The sequence below is a fragment of the Poecilia mexicana genome, unplaced genomic scaffold (assembly GCF_051168715.1).
Source record: "Poecilia mexicana isolate PSO_F unplaced genomic scaffold, ASM5116871v1 scaffold_9, whole genome shotgun sequence".
Classification (NCBI taxonomy): domain Eukaryota; kingdom Metazoa; phylum Chordata; class Actinopteri; order Cyprinodontiformes; family Poeciliidae; genus Poecilia; species Poecilia mexicana.
Window position 1 is genome coordinate 17,834,488 of NW_028263378.1, and position 21,482 is coordinate 17,855,969.

The window sequence follows — 21,482 nt, forward strand, 5'->3', positions numbered from 1 at the left end:
AGGGTAAGAATAACTGCATAATAATAGAGTTTCATGGGTCAAAAAGGTCACAATATTACCTTCCAGCTAAAAAACTAAACATCAAACAGAGACTCATTTACGCTAAGAAGACGCAAAGTGACTCCGAGATGTTAAAATGGGTCACCTTCGTGGACAAATTTCTTTTGGGTCGAACAGAATAATTCCTAAATGAAACACTACGACTATATGACCTCCTTTATGGTGAGTTTGGTGGTCAGCGTGTCAGACGCAGCGCGGCTTTTGTGGGAGGGGTGTTTGTGGGAGGAGAGACAACGACGAGGAGGAGGAGGAAGAGGAGGAAGGACGGAGGCAGCGGTCAGGGGCATTACTGCAAACACCAGGGAAGAACAGGCGCGTCGCTCCTCGTCTGCGGCGGGTGGTTTCATGTTGAAGAGGAGGAAAACAGCCATCCTTTCTCACCCCAAAGCGGATTTCAGAGATTCTTCGGAGCAGGATGTGTACTCCGTGCTGCGTCTCGCAGGTGAGGAACAATAGACAGGCGGCTGTCTTCTGTTGTCCACCGGGTACAAACGCTACAACCAAGCGGCTGTGGCGTCCAGAGCGTTCAGTCTTGTTTACACTTCGTGTCAAGCGTTAATTTCAGCTCGACCTTAGCCACTGAGACTACCTATTTCTTCCCTCTCCTCGTGTCTCGTGGGGAATGTTTGCCCGCCAGTTGCCCCGATTAACTCATAGCATGAAAGAAATACATAATTCACGCTGTGGATCCCCTCAGTAACGTCACCGTGGGGATGAGGACAAAGCGAGCCGAGGCGAAGCTAGCTGAAACAGAGCTGTAAACGAGCTACTATCAAAACTAGCTGGACTGGAGGACGAACAGTAAGGTTTTCAAAGCATACTGGTTCTCGACAAGCTCCTCTGGAAGCTGGCTATGAGTTATAAACACCTCTTCATTGTGGATTTTAGTTGGTGCATCTTTTCAACCATCTTCCTGTCCACTCCTAAAACTTCACAGGAAGGTGCTTTTATTCTTTTAGGAGTGCAAATCTGGTTAAAGTCGCGTATTCACACTAAAGTGAAGGGCAAGAGACCTAAAGAGAGCGTAGGCGAAATAATAATACTTCTGCGTTTATATTTAGAGATGCAGCAATCACTCCTTTCCTTTCCGATAACAAGTTCCGATTTTCTTTGTGCTTTGACCTTCTCATTTTTGCCAAGGGAGAAGATTACTCACAATGTCTTTGCACGCATTTGTTTATATGATTGCGATAAACTTAGAAAAAGTGTAAGCAGTAAATTTTGTACTTGGATGTTTTTGGAAGCTTTATTTTTCTCCACAATTTGATGTTCCGATTGTAGATTGCAGCCTATATTGGTGAAGAGGTCCAATCCTTCACCTTTTACCTTAAAGTGTATCATTAATTTGCTCTGAAAACAAATTTAGCAGAATATGTTACAATAAGCTGTATGAAATTGATTTACATTTTGTCTGTGATAACTAGACTGTTGGACTAACTTTTTTTTTCTGTAGTAAATATGATTGGACATTGAGCAAAAATCCTAGTTGTACTTCTCAACTTAACTAGCTTTATTCTGAATTACATCAATAAAAGTGTGATTATTACTGTTATAGAAGGAGTTGTTTGTATTTAAGTTGTGACAGCTATATTTAAAAAAAGACTGATTACATTTTAAATACTCTTTGTCATTTTTATGGTAATTATTGCCATAAATTCTGAATTTTTAAAATCTATAGCGCCCATCCCTTATTTCTAGGACATGTCAAGACATGTCCAGAGTTCACTGAGATTTGGAGAGGAGAGAACAGGAAGGGATGACAGAGAAGATGCTGCATTATAAATGATTTTCACTTTTAAATGTTGGCAGCCTTTTGGAAATTTCTTTATTTTACGGATTGTTTTAGTAATGTCAGTTATGCTAATAAATAACTGGCTGGAAGCAGCAGGGTAAAACTGAATGCTTCTATTATAGTAAAACTCTTAAAAAGAAATTGAAATCAGCTAAAATAGGGAAGCTTTACAGAACCTTCGATTGGAAATAGGCCACAAAATTCTGATCGGTTTGTCTTTTATTTGAACATAAGATGCTAGTTTCCTCCCTAGTTCTTTTCTGTCATCACAATGTCTCCAATACTCTTTGGGATTTTTAGCATCTCATCTCATCCTCTAAAATCGGCAGCAATCAAGAGCAGGAAAAGTTTTTCAATTGGTCAAACGCATTACTGACATGCAGAGTGGGACTGAATAACACTTGAAATATAATAGCCCTCTCAATATAGCATCCAAGTCATCCTCCATGAGAGTGATATTCCAACGATTTGATTGTGCAGCTCTAATTTGTGATTGGATTAAAGTAATTGGAACATGATGCTATCCCTGAATTATGTGAAGAACCCTATAGTATCGGAAACACTTTGTTAAAGGATAAGCAGCGGACTTGTATACCGAGCCTGAGAGTGTTTTCTTTAATGCTTAGTGCCTTTTTTTTTTTTTTTACAACTACCAGACTGATACTGACCGCAGGGTCACTGCTGCTGCTGCGTTGGTCTGGGCAGGAATTTAATTACACATTCACCCCTCATCTAAGGGGGAGCTTACTTCCATTTCCTGTGCCTTTCAAAGAGCCGGGATGATGGAAAAGGGGCAGGATTAGGAGAAAATGAAGGGCAAACAATAAGACCGGTTGAGAGTTACTGCACGGGGAGTGTACTAATCCCTGCCACAGACAGCCCATTTGGTCCGTCACCATCTATTTGTGTACTTCTAATTAACTTTTTTCCTCCATGCGTATGTGCCACACTTGAAGTTTTGAGAGGCCCAGCCTGATGTGTGGTCCGGCAATTTCCGCACTGCCTCCAAGGTTGGAAATCGGAGATGGGCGAATGTTGTTGGATTCGAAGTGAGAGAAGAAGTAATGGTGCAGAAGGAGATCTTTGAAATCTGTCACTGAGTTTAGCAGTCTATGAAATGTTGGAGCGGCAACAGGACCCATGGACAAGCTTCAGCCGGGTGTCCAAAGTGCTGCGGATGTTGGGAGGCAATGCAGGACACGTCTGTGAGCACTGTAATGCGAAGGTGTGGTAGCCATGGGTGGGCCTCAGTAGTTAGAAGAAAATTAAAGGTTATTCTCTGAGAGTCATATTTTGCTATTCTGCTCCATCCTCCGTTCATCTCACACTCGTAAACAAACAATTATGCATCCATCTTCTTAATCATAGTGTATCATTTTATTTGTATTTTTAGAAAAGTCTAGATCTCATGTTTAATTTTTATGTCAACTGCATCACCTGCTAATGTATTTCTTTTGAATAGAAAACCCCTTTTTTGGGCCAGTTGCGCCTTCTTACATATGGGAGGTTTTGATCCCTGCTGAAACAAAACAACAGAGCCAACCACCTGCACATACACAGTATAATCGTATAATACATATAATCACATTTTTACAGTAAAAGTCAGAAAATTACTTTTAGCCCTCGTCTGTAAAGGTTTGTACAAAATGTCCTGCTGGTGGTTACGAACTGAGGCATGACGGGCGCAAGCCGTGCCATGGGAGTTGGCTCGTTTTGCCTTGAAATGTCCTTAAATAAAACGAGTGTTCTCCACTTTTAAATGGTTGGACGTCTCTTTTGGAGGACAAAACACATTTGCTATTTTTCTGTCATCAAGGTTGGTCAAAAGTAACCAAACCTATTTAATTTAAAGGTCCTTTATCACTAAATCTAACTCTTTAACAAACAAGTGTTTTCATTTAGTTTGCAGCTCTCTTTGAGGAAAGACGGACAGATATTTCAATTAGTTTTTGTGATGTAACAAAATCTGCAGAGTAGTTTTCCTCACCCCATTGTTTTATTGCCGTAGCTTGCGGGATTTACGATTCCCGTCGTCTTAACACGGGTATGACATGCCGTTAGTCTTCAGCTAACTCTCAGGAATTTTTCCTGAAGTCAGCAGCGGCAGGGGTTTGTTTTCCCAGTGGGACATTACTGCCAGTCCTTCATTCCTGCAGTGTCTGTCTACTATCTGAAGGCACTAATGATGTCTACGGTACTTTACTTTCCTGTTGGATTTTATGTCTCGCAGTACAAAGAACAACATCAGCCAGAAAAACGTTACCCATGCATCTCTAATTAGCTCTGTGGTGGTGAGTTCACTGGGACAGACCCTGTTCTTTTCCAGTCTGTGTTTTATTTCTTTAGGTTTTGTGTGCACTTTAGTGAGCAAGATCTAAAGTCAGTGATGCAACATAGTGAAATACCAGCTAGCTCTGTCTAATTTGTGGCTTTTCAAGTGGAGGGCTGATAAAAATATTCACTTTGAAGGCGAAACTGGCATAAACACAGCATGACGGTAGGTTTTTCCTGTATCTGTTGATCTCGTATTGTCTCGCCTTCCTGTTCTGGTTCAGTCTGTTTCCTTTGTGACAAAGAGTTTCATCTGTGAGGAGTTTCATGATCTTGGCCCTCAGTTATTCCTCTTTACTGTAACTCAATCCTCCCTTTTAGTTCAGCTGTTTCTACTCGCAACAAACTAAAGTTTCCTAGCTGCTGGTTGTATCCAGGGGATCCGTTTGCAAAGAGAGCAGCAAAGATCTCCCTGTGTGTACAGGGAAACAGAGCACTGATACATTTTTGCTGTGTGTATACAGCTGCCTGGATATACAGACAATAGCGGGACTGTCACTCGCCGTATGTGGAGTAATGGAGTCGTATGTTAAAGCTCTTTTTGTTTCGCCTGCGCCACTTTCATTTCACTACTCTGCTGGCTTCCTGCGACTGCCTCTGGCACAAAGCATTGGATGTAATCTGAGAAAATCGGGCGGGTCGGCAGTTTTATCTGAACTGTTGGTCTGGGATGATTCGTTGTGACCGACTTATTACAGATGTTATGAAGTGTTGTCACTTTGAGGCACCATACTTGGCCACATGATGCAGGATAAGTGAGAGTTACTGTTTGTGGTAGTGAAAATATGGCTGCAGGGCTTTGCTGCGTCTGTACTGCTGCTTTTGACAGAGCTCACGTTAGGTGTGAGTCACATCTTTTCTCTCTGCCATGCTTTTTTTTTTTTCTTTTTTTCTTTTTTCAGGCCCAGTGTGTTTAGGTGAAACTGAACGGCGTTGGCTTTCTGCTCCCACAGGTCTCTGACCTGTATTTAGCAGTATTTTGACACCTCTGCTTGTTAGAGGAACTGCTAGACGGAGAAGCCCCGTACTTAAATCTGGCTGGGATTTTCAGCCTCGCTGTGCGGACAGTGGCTGACCTGAATTTGTGATACGTCTGTTTGTATTGTGTAAGCGGTTGCTTCTCTGTGGCTACGTGCCGCACAGCCCAACCCTTCTGAGTTTGACTGAGGTAGGCCAAACAGTGTTGTTGTTTTTATCACTTTGATTGGCATTAATAAGGCAGTGAAGAGTAGGAGCATTAGTTACTGTACAGACATACAGTCTGCTGTGTCTTGCAAAAACATCCACATTGGTTTCACGTTCTTTCACATCTTAAGCAAATGTGATAGGCCAACATCAAGAAGATTCAAATTTAGTAGAGGGGAAATCTGCTTTGTGTTTCAAATGGCGTTATCGCTTTTTTGCGAATCAGTATAATGGGAGCGAGTGGAGAAGAAGGTGAACTGTGGGAAAAAAAGAGAGAAAAACTCAAAGAGATAATAGTTACCATCCTAGCAACGCGACAAGGTCTGATGAAGGGAGTGAAACACAGCAGTAAGATAAGAGAGAAGTAGACCAGAGTATGTCTACACTAACTGTATTGTAAGATTTTCTGAGAATCTGTCCTTGGTCTGACTGAAGACAGGCGTGGAAAATGCTGTGTGGGGGCCGGGCTTGTGCTGTTCAGGATGAATAGCTGCAGCACCATGACAAACGGCTGGGAGGCTGCTGATCATATTTAAGTTGGGGGTTTGAATTGCAGACAGGCCAACCACCTGTCATTATACTGGTGAGGGGCACTAGCAGTGAGGGAGGCCAGGGGAGTGGACGGCCTGTGAAGTGGGTAAGGTCCACATGGGTTGCTATGGGTACTCCTTCTGCATCTGGGTGTGGAGGAATTCCTCAAGACATTCCCATCTCTCGGATCCCTCTCCCCATTCCCAGAACTGCTCCTCGGTCTGCTCTTTGCCCACCTCACTGTGTGCAATCTGCTGGCGAAACACCCCCCTAGCTAATGAAATCTAAACAATATCAGATCCTAAGTTGTTCTATTTTTTTCTCTGCTTGTATGCAGCCTTTTCTGGTTAATTAATTGCCCATTGAGGGAGACATGCGTCTGCAGCAGAGACTAAAGGCGACAGCTTGCCCTGTTCGGCTGTGTGTATGCAAATGGAAACCAGGAGGCACAAACATCGAATCAAGGCTAAACTTTGTTCATCCTTCCTTTTTCTGTACTCACCTAATCCTGTTCAGGGTCACCGGTCCAGGTGTTGATGACCTGCAGCTCTTCAGAGACTCAGAACAGATTTCCTTGGCCTTTATTTGACAGAGAATGGACAGGGAAGTGGTTTGTGAGGGAAGACGAAGACATTAGGCAAAGGTCAACTGGTTTTGACTCACACCCGTGACGGTGACATAGAGGACTCTGGGCCACATGATCTATGCCTGTGACACCACCATGCCTGGCAGAGAGTTACTTTAACTGTGCTTTTATATGTAAAAGTAATTAAATAGATTCTAAGTTTGCCAGTTTTTCTCTGTTTACGAATTTCTACAGCAGAATAAACCTAACAGTTTAAGGGATACTTCCTTAAAAATGCTCTTATAGTCAATGAGTCCCAAATTAGGTGTCTTTTTTTTTAGTTTATTTTAGTAAAATAAACACCCTTTTGTTTGGAAATAAAAACAAAGTTTGTATAGTGTCTATTGTGTACATCTGGAGGCTTGTGGAAACGACAGCAGTGAGGATAATGGAGACGATGATGTACAAACTCAGAGTAGCAGTCCTGTGGTGGGCCGAGCAAAGTCGTCAAATTAAATTTTTTTGTCTCCTCCTCTTGCTCTTCTAGTTGGAAAATTATTTAAGTCTTATCTAGTTAAACAGCTGCTTTCATCTTTACCCCGACTAAATCTTTAATCATGACTTTGTTTCCCTCAGTAACGTCATCTACACCGAAAAGTTCTGTCAGCTGAACCTGGTAGCGTTTGCGTGTGCTGCATACAGTGATCAGAAAGAGATCGATATTTTCCTACTTGTTCACAAGTCAGGACTGATTTTGATTCAGTTCTTCTTCATAATGTCTGCTTTTCAAAGGCTTGAGCCCATCATTTAGACAAGTTTGTTTTTCAAAACCCTTTTGAATCCGACATATGAAATCTTGTCCATAAAATCTTAGTTTTATAAAATCTTGTCGCAGTGTGTAAAATAAATGCTCTCTCACGATGAGCAGCTGAGACAGAGATGCAGTTTCCCCTGCTTTAACAGAGAAAGGAGACAGTTTTGGTTCTGCTTTCAATCGGGAATCTGTAAAGAGAGCCATCAAAACGACAGCGCTCTGCTCTGCTATGAAAAGCCGGAGCTCTAAGCAACCATGCTGGAGCCCGAGGTGATGGATGGGTAAATAGTTGGACAGGCAGCAGGAAGGCTAACAGGGGGATCTCAGGGCTGGTGAAGCAGGAAGCCAGAGATGGAAAGCTTTATCCCAACAATGTGTAAGTTTTGGTATACATTTGTCAGTCAGGTGCTAGAGGTTTTTTATTTAACACATTAATATGTGTTAAAAAAATCTCATGAGGTGTAAAAGAGTGCTTTCCTTTTTAAAAAGAAAAAAAACAAACATACAAACACAGCAAATTCCTGCTCACGGGACAATGTTCTTGTAATGACACACAAAGTCTTATTAAAAGAAAAGATGAAGCAATCACCAGATAAATATAGTGCTGTCTTGGTTATGCTGGAAACCCACAGGAAGTGCTGACCTCCTGCTGCTCTCGAGTCGTGTGTTTCACAACTTTCCTCTTGTGCAGAATCTTTAAGTGACGACAACGTTTGAAATTGCATTGAAACCCCCAGAAAGAGTGAAACATTAAAAATGATCCAAGTTAATCTTTTGTTTTTGTCGTTTTTGAATCATAAGTGGATGAATCAGATAGATGTACAGATAGAGATCACAGGGTTGACCTCTTAGCACTGGGTGAAGTGGCTGCAGAAAAAAAAAATCATAGAGCGCCTTGCTTTCTAAATATAATACAGAGACTTCTTTTATGTAGTTATCCTCCTCCTATGTGACGCCCTGACAGAGGAAACAGTGCAGGCCTCTGTGCTCGACTGGGTTTTCATTCTCCGTAGTGACGTGCAGAAGAGAGGCGGTTTGTCTCTTGTGGCTGAAACCATGAATGACCAATATGAACAGTCACTTGTGGTTGTATTCAAGTCTACTGTTGGGTAGGAAGATGCTATGACTTTGTATTGTTGGATAATTCTCAGGTGTAGGAATGTGAAAGTACTTAGAAATGTTTTGTATTTTTCCAGGTTGAATAATACGTCGGTGTTTTCAATCAGTTGTTTTAGTTTGACAATAAAATTGGTTGAAAAAAAACTCAATTCCCTTCTGATGAACCAAAAGTTGGTAAAAACAGCTTTGCGGCGTCGTGGGCAACTTGGACCCTCTTCAGAGTGTCTGCATGGAGACGACTTGTTCATAAGGGCCACTTATAAACGAGATGCACCAATCAGGTGTTTGTGGTAGATTTCCGGTTTTTGACTTTTGAAAAGCCATTATCGGTTTTTGGATGATTAGATTTTTTTTCTTTAAGAGCTTTATTATGAGAATACATAAGAACAGAGTCACTTTTTAAAACTTTTAAAGACAAAATATCTACACAGTTGAGATTTTAAGCTAGCTTTAGCATGTCATTTTAGCGGTTAGCATAGCCTGGCCCCACACACACACACACACACACACACACACACACACACACACACACACACACACACATATATATAGAGTCCATTTTTTGCTTCCAACTTGATCCAAACTTATATTTTAGCTGACAAGTCAAATAGTAAGGTGAATATTTTAACAAAGTGATCATCCTGCGTGAGGGTGAATCATTTTTTTATTAGATGTTTGTGTCCATTCCCGTCTTCCTTCAGTCTTTTGCGGTAAAGATGGAGCCACCATGACAGACATTAGGTCATTAAAATTGATGATTAATTTGTTGTGTTCCTCCTCTGCACCTCACTGACTTCTCTGGACTTGTTCCTGCGGTCGGGGAATTTGTCAGCTGGTGTGAATCATCTGACAATTTATTTCAGCAGAAATCCTCTTTCTATTTTTCCCTCCTGGTTCTGGATGAATGCTTTATTCTTGTTTTTATTGAACCTGCTCTTACTTTTTATGTTTTATGTAGACTTTAATTGAATTTGTAAATGACTTTAGAGAACTTCTCTCTCGTCCATCCACCACATTGCTTCTCCTGATTGCCTGATTGTCAGTATTCATTACGTCTGAAATAAGAAGCTCAGCTAAGGGTGTCCTTATTGTGTTTGTCCAGCTGGCCTGTTGCTGCGGCTCAGCGGCCTGCTCCTGCTGCTGTAACTGCTGTCCGAAGATCAAGCAGTCCACTGGAACCAGGATTATGTACGCCTTGTACTTCCTGCTGGTCACCGTCATCTGTGTCATCATGATGTCCCCCACTGTGGAGGACATGATGAAAGACAATGTGAGTACAATATTGAAATAACTGATTAATTAACAAACACATTTACAAGGATGTATGCAGATAATAACAGGTAAGCTCTGGATTATATCAATAAAATACCACTTTGCTTACTGATTTTAGTTTGCTGAATAAACCTCTGAAATGTGCAGCATTCCTCCCACTCTTTAAACCGAGAGTGGGAGCAAGTGTTTACTTCTAATAAATGACTTTCTTTGTGATTCAGGGATGATTGCATCAGTAAGATCTCTTTAATCACTCAAATTGGAGTTCTTCATTGTAACTTCCTGCAGAGTATAGTTATCAGGCCAACAACTTTTAACCCAGATCTCGTCCTGTTGTTTTCTGTGTAGCTGGCCCACCGTCTCTCTCTCTCTGTGTTTAGTTTTGACAAAACTTTGGGGCAAACATTCTGTGAACATGAACACAAAAACACTGTACCACCAGTCAGACATGGTCGTGGGAGTCTGATAGTCTGGGGATGCTTTGATTCTTCAAAACGTGCAGGTTTTGTTTTCATTTATTGAACCCGGGGATTCTGCTGTGTACCTGGAAATCCTTAATACAGAATATCCAGCAAGCGATTTGTGACCTCAAAGCTCAAATCCACTCAGGTTTTGCATCAGGACAGCAATCCAATATTTTAGTTTTTATGATGGTATTATAAACTCACTCAAGCTTATGTTGGATTTTTGTGATCCAATAAAGAGTGATCCGATTCATTCAGCGTAATGTGTTCACTGTACAACACAGAACTGACCTGGAAAAAAGGCCAGGAAAAAAACAAATATATATATATTGTTCAGCCATATACTTATGTGTATATGTAAATGCATTGTGTGTGTTAAAGGAATACAATCCTTTGCTGATTGTTACCGTGACAACAGCCAAGCTTCCTCTTCCGGAAGAAGCTCCTTGGTGACCATATTTAGCCGCTAGTCTTCCTGTTTTGTGTATCCCTTTTCCAGTATTTGTTAAACATTTTGACAGGACCCCCTGCTGTGTGTTTCTCTGTGATATGAGGATTCTCTACAAAAAAAACCCCAACCCAAGCTCAAAATGGCCTCTGATAAACCCCTTCACACATTCAGGCAGACGCTGTCAGTGACACACTGAGCACAGTGGGAAGTCCCTCCTAAGAGAGCAGCCATTGTGTGTGGGGGAGTGCTGGTCTCCTATAAAGAGATTTACAGCAGTTTGAAACAGTTCAGCCATTCTTCGTGTAATCACAACACCATGGACATGCTAATATGATCCTTAATAGGAGACAAAAGCTCCAAAAAAAGGCTTTTTGCTCTTTGTCATGATCTGGCTCCGCACGCTGAAGAGATGACGGCTTAATCTGCCCGAATCGAACATGTTCAGCTGTCATTTCTTACCTGTTGAAGTCGCCAAGCGGTGACTAGCACAGATGATATTTTACACCTTTCTGAAGAGCGCTGGATTTCATTCATCTTTTCTTTTGAAAAAGACAAGCTTATTTTCATACATATGTATCTTCTGAAGTCTGCCTTGGGAAACCCATTTCACATAATAAACCATAATCATTGGGTAAAATTTGTACCACGATTATTCAAACTATTGTCAGTGCTTGGTGCTGCGATTTGAAGTAGCAATTCAAAGTTTTTGAAAAAATTACATTCTGGTTACTGCTTTTGTCATCAGGAAAGTTATTTTAAGTGCAATTCACTTGGAAAGAAAGGCGTTTTTTTTTTTTAAATCCTCTTTGTACTAGTTACTCACCTGAATGAAACATGGAGGCATCAATAAAATCAATACACACATCTCCCATGACTGACTTGAGCTGTAGGATGTCTTAGAATTGAGATCATTTGTGTTTAGACATATATTAGTCATTTACATGTTAACTGTGTTCAAACTGACACATACAGGTTAATTTTATGATATTTCATGTAACCTCTGCTTATACATGTACAATCTTAGAGCTGAGAAACGAAGCATGAATGTATCTTCAAGGCTTTCCCTTTTCAGCCAGAAGACCTGTTAAAATTAGATGCACACCTGGGGAAAACATTCACACACTTTTGCGGTACACACCAGTGAGTTCATGCGTGCAGAGGCTGGCCTGGCCACTGGATCACCATCTAGAGGGTTGGATGCAAAAATCTAGCCTGTTGTACAGGGTGTGCTTGCCCAAAGGGATCCGTATGCATCGTGCTCTAATTACCTGGCTCTCTCTTCAGTTTTTCAGCATGTTAATAGATTCCAGCGCTGTACAGCTTTATATGTGGTCTAAATAAATTATGCTTGAGCTTCTGAGAACTGCAGGCTGACTCCAGCTCCTTTGCTTGGGCTGCCAACAAAAGAAGTGGGGGACAGAAAAAAAGTTACCACTCTTATTCTGTTTTCCATTTCTCTCCCATTTGACTTGGACTCTCGTCTCTGAAGCTGGCAGGTTTGTTCACCATATATTAGACTTCATTCTTTGCTTTTCAAACCCAGAAGTCGTCTCTTCTGTTGGACCTCAGCCACCAAAGTATAATTTCCTGCTGAAAGCCACACCAAGTTTCTCATTTTCATTACTCACTCTTGCTTTGCCTCTCCTCTTGTGATGCAGTTTTTGGAGCTTGAACTCCAAAAACTGCATCAAAAACTGATTTTTTTTTTTTTTTTTTTCCCCCGTGTAGTTTGTTCCATCTCTTTTCCCTCTTCACATTTTTCTGACTTGGTGACAAAAAGCGTTTAATTTATTCATCTGCGGCCTTTGTGTGTGTACACTGTCAGTTGGTTTTAAGGCCCCTCCAACAGGCTGCAGAGAACCGAGGATGAATGAGGGCTCCACAGAGAGACCACACATTTGTTGCTGCTGCCTGTTCCGTCTTTCAGCTCCTTTAGAGCCGTGACACAGAGAATAGACACTATTGGGCCCTTTCACTGAGGCCACACTCAATACAAACATAAGCAGAGGTGGGTCTCTGTCCACTGCCACAATGATCTAATCTTGGTATTTTTCTTATTCTTCTTCTTCTTCTTGCTCTGTGGTTTTGCCCATCAGATCCCCTTCTACAACGAACTGTGCGAGAAGATGAATGCAGGGGAGAACTGCAAGACTCTGGTGGGATACTCTGCTGTCTACAAGATGTGCTTTGGAATGGCCTGCTTCTTCTTCTTCTTCTCCATCTTCACGCTTCGGATACACAGCAGCACAGGCTGCAGAGCGGCCATTCACAACGGGTAAAAATGAGCTGCTGCAGTTAGGGCTGTTGTAAACGAATATTTTAGTAATCGAGTAATCTATCGATTATTCTTACGATTAATCGAGTAATCGGATAAAAAAAATTATAAAATGAAATATTGGTAAATCTGGCATAATACCGGTGTTACTATCAGATATCAATATCAGTCCAATTTTTCATATTTGAGCATCCCTAACAGTTGCTTTTTTGTAGTTTAGAAAACTAACCTGTAACAATAATAGCTCACTTTCTAAGTTAACCAGAAGAAAAGTTATAGAAAAATCTGAAATTATATTGAATTTAATAACAAAGAGGCAGGCTCACAAATATGCTTATAAAAAATGTCTACAATCCAACTTTTAGTTTATGTATTCATCTTCAGTGAGTTTAATAGATTAATTAAACTCACCTTGCCACCTAACCTGTCATGCTTTGGGTTTGAAAATACGGGAAATGCCGCCTGGAGTGGGAGGAGAGGGCGAATGAACGAACGTAAGATGGGTGGAGGGGAGGAAATAGACCAGCGGACTGACGAACCGTTAGACCGGGGGACGAACACGGGGGGAAGCAATACGGGATATTTACGACACCTTCACTGGTCACTCAGAAACTCATCTACCAGCCATGTACGATGCGCTCCGCCACCCGTTTCTTCAGACCGGGATATGAAATTTATTGTGCGGTTCGTCGGTAAAGCTACATTTACACGGTAAGCATCAGCTACTCAGCCGCCCGCCCTGTTGAGGCTATCCGCTCACCTCAGCGCTCTTCCCGCCGTTCGCTTTCAACCAGCAGCCCCGGAGGAGAAATGCTGCCGTACTCCAGGCATTCCCCCAGTCATCTTAAGGATGCTTATTGGTTCCCCAAAAACGATAAAAAGTCGGGCATTATCATCAATCCATAAAATCCCCACGGGCCAATCTTGAAGATTGGACTTTATGCCGCTGAGACTTAGCTTTTGTCAACAACTCAGAGGCGGAAGTGAGAGCTCCGCGCAACGCAAATGAAGTCCCCCGGAACACGGTGCGCTAACTAATAAAACATAAATTAACGAAGCTTCGAGGCAGGTAAATTTTCCACGAGGAATTTTAGTAATCGAGGTACTCGAATCATTCGAGGAATCGTTTCAGCCCTAGCTGCAGTTCATGAAATGCACAGTTGTCTGTAGGAATGAAATGCAGCCTCAAACCTCGTGGCGGGACGCCGTTTAGAGAAAATGCATGCCGAGTCGGCAAGTTGTTCGCAGATTTTGGTTTCACATTTATTGACTTAAAAACAGAAAATAAGATGAGATTGAATAAAAATCAAATTATTGAATAAAAATCTAATGTTCTTGCCTTGTAAATATTTTGTGATGCCTTCATTAAGTTATTGAAATACAATGCATTTATCATAATCGTGTTTACATTTTTACACTTGAATATTTGCTTAAATAGTTTAATTGATATTACATTAGTTTAGATTTGAAGATATATTTTTATTTCTTGCCTCCCTTGACGATCAGCTTCTGGCTGCTGAAGTTTATCCTGCTGGCTGGTTGTTGCACTGGAGCTTTCTTCATTCCCCAGGAGAAAATCTTTCTGGAAGGTAAAACGCCTTTTCTGCAAAACCAAAGTACTTTCTGCTGTATTCCTATGAAGCCTGTTGTTAGGGCTGCAACTAATGATTATTCTAATAATTGATTATTTTATTGATTATTTTGATTGTTCAGTTAATCACATAAAAATAATTCAGCAGGTTTTTTTATTTAACTGTGTAGGCCTTTTTATTTGATATTAAAATATGTAAATTAATAATTCAATTTCCTTTTTTAATAAGAAAACAAGCATTTTATTGCTTAAAATGTTATAACATTCCTTTGGTGTTTGTTTGACCATTTGTTCTAAAGGATGCATCTGCAGCTAAAACATGTTCCTAACATCAACATGTGAAAAGCTCAGGGCTTTCTGCCTGACTTAATATCAATACTCAGGCTAATTTGTTGAGTATCTTTTGGATTAACCAATTAATATTTGGACAACAAAAGGTGCTTAACAGGGTTTTTTTTTAACAACATTTGAACCAGGTGAAGCTAAAGCTGATGCTTGAGGAAGTTTGGGTAGCAAATATTTACAGACGAAGTGTTTTTATCGTGAGCTTCTGCTTGTGACAAAATGTTCACATTTTTGTAGAGTTTTGGTTTAATTACTGCTGTGAATATGTTGTTCTTTCAGAAATTGGCCTATTTTGAGTCTGTATACTCAAGTACAATTGATTACATAGTTTGTTAATGATTATTCCAATAATTGATACATCAGGAAACCCAATTAATCGTTTCAGTCATGTCCGCTACATTAATACAATTTTGAACGATCTGAGTTTTAAAGTCTGCAAAAAGAAAGATTTAACTTCTGATAAGGATGTGATACTAGGGGATATGAAAATACTCAGTTGTATAAAATTAAAATAAATAAAAAAAACTTGGTTTCATCCCTATTGTTGTATTGGAGAATGGTTATGTTTAGCATTTTATCTTCCCATTAGGTCATCTAACCACAAACCTCAGTGTGTTTTACGGTGATTTTATGTTGCAGGTCAACATGAAATAGGGTGCAGTTATAGAGAAGTGGGACTTTCAAAATCTTTTACCAATAAGATGAGAAAAATGATGCCTCTAAATAACAGTGTGATGCAATGATGCATTTAGATCCACAATGACCATTCTTTCTAAACCTGCCTCTTTTATTTATTATTCGGTTCTCCTGAGCTCAGAATGTGATCTTGTCCAACACGTGTCCTGCTCTCTGTTTAACCTGACAGTGTGGCGCTACATTGGAGCTGCAGGAGGAGCCATATTCCTGCTGATCCAGCTCATGCTGCTGGTGGAGTTTGCTCACAGATGGAACACAAACTGGTGAGAGCTGAACAGTGTGGCTGACATTGAAAGATCAGTGCTGACCTTTATGTGTTGGAGAAAACCCTAAAAATATTATTTATTCTTTGGAGGCTCTAAAAAAAAAAAAAGTTGTGACGAGAGAAGAAGAGCTTTGTGTTTAAATGGGGCGCATTGTTCAGCAAAGATGCATCTTCCAGAAAAGCTTCTGGTAGATGGTGGCAGATTGTTTCCAAGATGTCTGAAGGTTTCAGTCGACAAGAAATAAAATGTGAACCTTTGCTTGTCTTCATGCCACTGTATTGAATGTAAATCTTCCAGACGAAGTAAAATGACAGAACCTGCGCAGCTGTAAACCTTTCCTGTCGTGTTTCCATGGTGATACTGCAACTCATCACACATTACTCTGTCTCCCTTCCTGTGAATTTTCTTTTAGGTCATTTACTCCTGGGTTGTATTTTTGCATATTTTCACTCCTGTTTTTCTTTTTCCCTGTTAAATTATTCTCATTCAGTTTGTATTCCCTTGTTAATATTCTGTTGTTTTTTTCTGTTCCGCTTTTTGCTTTTTCTCCCCCTGACACCCTCTCTGTTTCCGCCTGCAGGAGTTCAGGTGTGGAGTACAACCGTCTGTGGTACGCGGCGCTGGCGTTTGTGACCCTGATCCTGTTCAGCATCGCGGTGGGAGCGGTGGTCTTCATGGGCTTGTACTACACCCATCCTGTGGCCTGCTCTCTGAACAAGATCTTTCTGGGCATCAATGGCAGCCTCTGCTTGATTGTGTCCCTGCTCGCCATCTCCCCCTACATACAGAAATGTAAGAAACTTTAATACAATTCAGTCTTTATTATTTATGATAGTGTTTTTTTTGTTGTTGTTGTTGTTGTAATGTAGAAATTAACCACATATCTAAAAACAATGTAGCTAAAATATTCTGATTCTTGAACTTGCTGCAGTGACAGAAAGCAGAAATGTTTTGGCTTTGCACATCTAGAAACCATAATTGTTGGATGAAATAGTCAGATTAGATGAAAAGGTTCTAGGAAATGTCTAAGTTGGACTCAGGTCTGGCTTTGCACTAGGTCGCATGGAGTTGATCCAAAAAGTTAGATTGTTGGTCTTCTCTGTCCAGAACTCCTTCTTTGATGTTTTCTATGTGGCTTTTGCTAAACATGACTTCTTCTGGCTTACTAATCCTAATAAAACACACCAATGCTATTTTTTTTTTAATATTGGGATTAGGGTGTGACAGTATGTGGGGTGTGAATACTTTTGTAAAGACCTGTTTGAAGATTTTATTAAAATGTCTGTTTGCTTTTGTTTCTGCAGTGCAACCCAGATCAGGGCTACTGCAGCCTGGGGTCATCAGCGTGTACGTCATGTACCTCACCTTCTCCGCTTTCTCCAGCAAACCAAAAGAAAGTAAGAACAGACATATCTGTACCAAGCTGTAACAATCTGTAATTAATATTAAACAATATGTAACAATATGTAATTAATTTTAACATTCTGTAATTAATTAGTACTAACAATCTGTAACAGTCTGTAATTAATACTAACAATCTGTAACAATATGTAATTAATATTAAACAATATGTAATTAATACTAACAATCTGTAATTAATTAGTACTAACAATCTGTAACAATCTGTAATTAATACTAACTTCGGTCACAAGTTAGGTTAGCATTTGATAATTAGCTTAAGCTAGTATTCGTTGCACTGACAGTTTTATGTTTATAGATGTGATAATATAAGTCATAAAATGAAAATGTTCTACTCTACATTTCAATCCTTCATTGGTTGTAAATATGTTTTAGTTTTCACATACATGTTTCCACATGTTTTCTTCTGCTAGTGGTTGAAGTCGATGGCGTGAACCAAACTGTCTGCGTGTTTCCCTTCAACTCCGGGTCAGAAAGCGACAAGCAGATCGTCACCGGTTTGGGAGCAGTGATCCTGTTTGCCTGCATCATTTACTCCTGGTAGGAAGCAAAACATATTGCATGTTATCGGTCACAAACCGAAGCAGTTGTGAACATGTGCTGAGCTGTAGCCTCCGTTAAAGATGAACACACGTCTTCCTCCAGGTTCGTGACGTGACAGTTCAAAGACAAGTTAGCATATAAAAATCAGTCAAACTTGAATAAAATGGAAAATGATATTTTTTGAAGATCAGACAGAAAAAATGCATACAAAGATTCAGTCAGATCTGGTTTACATTCTGATTGTCATTCACAAATTTTCAGAAAGGTGATGATCTTTCTGAAATGATGATCTTTATTTGGCAGGTTAAATTGTCTAAAAATGGAAAGTAAGTGAGGAAACCGGAGTATTTCCACCAAAGCAAACACAGAGCTTTAAGAAGTTGTCTGCTTTCACTGAGCTTTAACAGAATCACCCGTCACTTTTACTGATCTTACTTTGAGGTTAATCCCTTTAAAAAAGTGAACACAGTCAAACGATGTGCATGTTCTTTGTTGTGGCACTGATCCATGTAAACTGCTTCCTGATTCCTAAGCTTAATGTTGACATGAAATCATAAGACTGAGCCAGCTAAATAAATAACTGCAGTAGTTTCAGTGTCTGTTTCTGGGGAAATTAACACAATGACACAGATAGACCATGTGCATGTATTTTCCTGGAAACCTCTGGCCCGTCTCAGCCTTTAGTCTTGTTTTTCTGACAAACAGGAAGAACAAACTGCCTTGCAGGTTTATAGTTAAGTTTTGCTTCCCAACTCTGTTTCTCTTTGCTGATTTTTCAGACACATTGTTTTTTTACTAGTACACATGGCAAAACAATGACTGAGGATCAGTTGAAGAACAATAATTGGCTAAAATACCTTTCTTGTGCTGTTTTTCTTTAAATTTTCCTGACAAAATGAACGGACAAAGCATTTGTAAAACAGATACGTTTTTAACTGAGCCTTCACTGATTTCATACAGTGCGATGCTTATCAAAAGAAACCCAACTGAACCTCAGGAGCACTCAGGATGATGAGAGAAACGATAACGACGCAGGCAGCTCAGTTTGTATTGGCTGGCTCTGGAAAGCTCCATCCAGTTGGCTGTATCTGAGCAAAAAGCTGGGGGAGACACAAACTGTGGCTTTACGCCTTTGTTCACATGTGTTTCCCATCAACTGGAGGCATCCTGTCTCTTGTGGTTGCGCAGGCTGCTAAAACGGCAAATTATCAGGGAAAAAAAAAAAAAAAACAGGGTGATGGAATTATAACCGTTCTCTCTATTTTTGTTCCCTTTTCTCTCCTTCTTCAGTTTAACATCGACCACCAAGCGCAGCTCTGCAGCGCTCCGGGTCTATAGGAACAGTGAGCCAGAAACTGAGGTAAACGCACAAATATTCAGACCTCACTGGGTGTGGGAAGCTAAATTAAAATACACGCTCATAAAACAAAAAAACACAGCAACAGTAAAAAAAAAAACCCCATCGACTCGCTTTCAGACAGATGTGGCCAAATTGTACGTGAGGCGCCTGTTTTTGTCCCGCGTGTCTGGTCCCTCTCAGCAGTAACGTTTTCTTTCCTCCACAGAGAGCTCGCTGCTGCTTCTGCTTCGGAGACGACACAGGTGAGGAAAGTCTGACAATTTGTCCTTCACAGTCAGAGTCCACACACTCAATCTAGCTGCTACTTGGCTGCCAGATTGAGGATGGTGAGAAAGCATTGGTCAGTAAACACAGATGATGTCACTGTTACTAGGAGGTTATTGTTGCAAAGTAAAGCAGGATCTGGGGTGAGGGAGAAGCATGTGTTGGGTCACACTGCCACCTGCTGGAAGTACACATGCACTTAGAAATACTAAGCCTCGTCATTAAGGATTCGGGCGTTTTAAACTTTACGTGCGCTGCTGATCCTCACCTTTCATTCATGATTGTTGTTTTTGTCGTTTCCAGAGGATTATGAAGAGGAGAAGACCACCTCGGGACAGAGCGTGGTGTACGACGAGGAAGAAAGAACCATCTACTGCTATTCCTTCTTCCATTTTGTCTTCTTCCTGGGCTCTCTGTACGTCATGATGTCCATCACCAACTGGTTTCAGTGAGTTTTTCATTTTTGTTTCAGCGCGCGTTTTCTCGGGGGACTGTGCCGTCGACTCCTTTACCCCCTGCCTCTGATCTGATACTTGTCTCAAGCTTTTACTCTGGTTGAAATCTGAAGTTGAGTTCAGACGGTTTTCCTGTTCCTCTGCCTTTCCCAGTTATGATGACCATAAGATCGAGAAGCTGCTGGACGGCAGCTGGTCGGTGTACTGGCTCAAGGTGGTGTCCTGCTGGGTCTGCCTCTTCCTCTACATAGTGACGCTCCTGGCTCCCATGATGTGTCCGAAGCGCTTCGAGGCCTAGGCCACCCTCTTCTCTCTGATGGACAAGGCTAAGGGACCACCTTGAAACACAGCCCTACACTACCCCCAACATTCAGAGTGGAGGATTATCTTTTTGTTTTACATGTTACAGTCTTTGTTTTACAATGTTAAGCTGGTAATACCTTGATGGTCATTTTTTTTTAACTCTTTTAATACCACTGACTGTCTTTGTATTTCCTACAGGTCTGCAGTTACAAAAATAACACCTGGAGTTGAGTTACATTGAAAACCATTGAGCCTTTGTAGATTCTCTGAAGTGGATCTTTGTTGCATTATCAGACTTTTTATTTTATTGCGTTTTCCGTTTTTCATTTTTAATCTCGGCCAGATGCTTCAGTTCTGTGAAATTAAACCATCGAGAAGTTGTAGCAAAGGTTTATATGTTTGTGGGATACATTTAGTTGGAGAGATGTTACAGAAGATGTATTTATTTAATCCTGAATGAAAGGAGAACTATGGTGTGAATTGAGCAGGTTTGGCCTCTTAACAATGTTTAAAAACTCATTCCTCAGGCTTATTGTTTAAGCTCTATGTGTTGTGATTTGTTATATATTGTGTTTTGTAGTTTTTTCTATGCAACGGAACAAGTTGTTGATATTAGACTCCCGCTGTTGTGAAGTTTCCACTTAGATCACAAGGGTAAAGTTTTACTATGGCCAGTGCTCCCTTTGAGCCGAAACCTTTCTTAGAGAAAATCCATCTCACCCGCGTGTTTCCGCTCATCGTCATGCATGGCAGGAGGTTTTATATCTGTAAAGTGCCACCTCTCTGGAAGAGCTCCACTGAATCAACATTGCATTTGCCAAAGGTAGCCAGCAGAACTGCTCACATTGTTTTTGGTCTGTCGCAGGAAAAGATACAACTCTGAACATTATGTATTTGCTGACTCATGTAATCACAGTTAAACGTTTTATGCTTCTTCGTCATCATGACGTCTAGGAAAAAGCCAGCACAGTTGATGTCAAAAGTGATTTATTCAACACTGGATGTTGAATTTACAGCCGAGTTAAATTGTCTTATAGAAAAGAAAAAAAAAAAATTATGACATCACACTGCAAAGCTGAACAGTTCCTTCAATCATCTCTTTGTCTGATCGCTCTCTTCACGTTTCGAAGAAGGAGACAGAATCATGCATAGCAACAGAGCTGACATTTTAATCGGCTTCATTGTAAACTCTTCTGATATTCATTTGTTTCTGCTTTTCAGTGATTAATGTGAATGTAGAAATTTAATGGTGCTTTCAAACAGGGGGGAGAAAAAAACAATAAAGTAAGACATTGAAAACCACTGTAAACGGAGGTTTATGACTGAGTAATTTGACCAAAATGTTTGAAATACAAAGTTGTAGGTGGCATGACGCTCACGT

At 40.6% G+C, this 21,482-nt stretch overlaps 1 protein-coding gene across 2 annotated transcripts; it reads left to right on the top strand.

Annotated features, from left to right (window-relative positions):
- Positions 1 to 315: 315 nt before the first annotated feature.
- On the top strand, positions 316 to 21,410 carry serinc5 (serine incorporator 5). 2 transcript variants are annotated; one of them, XM_014992861.2, is made up of 12 exons: positions 316 to 502; positions 9,500 to 9,667; positions 12,681 to 12,859; positions 14,366 to 14,448; positions 15,661 to 15,754; positions 16,338 to 16,549; positions 17,062 to 17,154; positions 17,590 to 17,716; positions 19,010 to 19,079; positions 19,285 to 19,321; positions 19,647 to 19,791; positions 19,952 to 21,410. In XM_014992861.2, exons 1-12 carry the CDS (start codon positions 476 to 478, stop codon positions 20,094 to 20,096), a joined length of 1,380 nt encoding a protein of 459 aa, XP_014848347.1. In that variant the 5' UTR covers positions 316 to 475; the 3' UTR covers positions 20,097 to 21,410. The 2 variants fall into 2 exon arrangements, with proteins under 2 accessions (XP_014848347.1, XP_087865035.1); XM_088008909.1 differs by lacking the exon at positions 316 to 502 and adding an exon at positions 12,410 to 12,592 and having other exon boundaries at positions 9,578 to 9,667.
- Positions 21,411 to 21,482: the final 72 nt, after the last annotated feature.

What these genes read in the sequence shown, in the direction of transcription:
- serinc5 (XM_014992861.2), top strand. Translation starts at nt 476, where the DNA reads ATGTGTACTCCGTGCTGCGTCTCGCAG. An exon ending in AGGACATGATGAAAGACAAT is followed by an intron (nt 9,668 to 12,680) that starts GTGAGTACAATA and finishes TTTGCCCATCAG; the next exon opens with ATCCCCTTCTACAACGAACT. An exon ending in ACAGTGAGCCAGAAACTGAG is followed by an intron (nt 19,080 to 19,284) that starts GTAAACGCACAA and finishes TTTCCTCCACAG; the next exon opens with AGAGCTCGCTGCTGCTTCTG.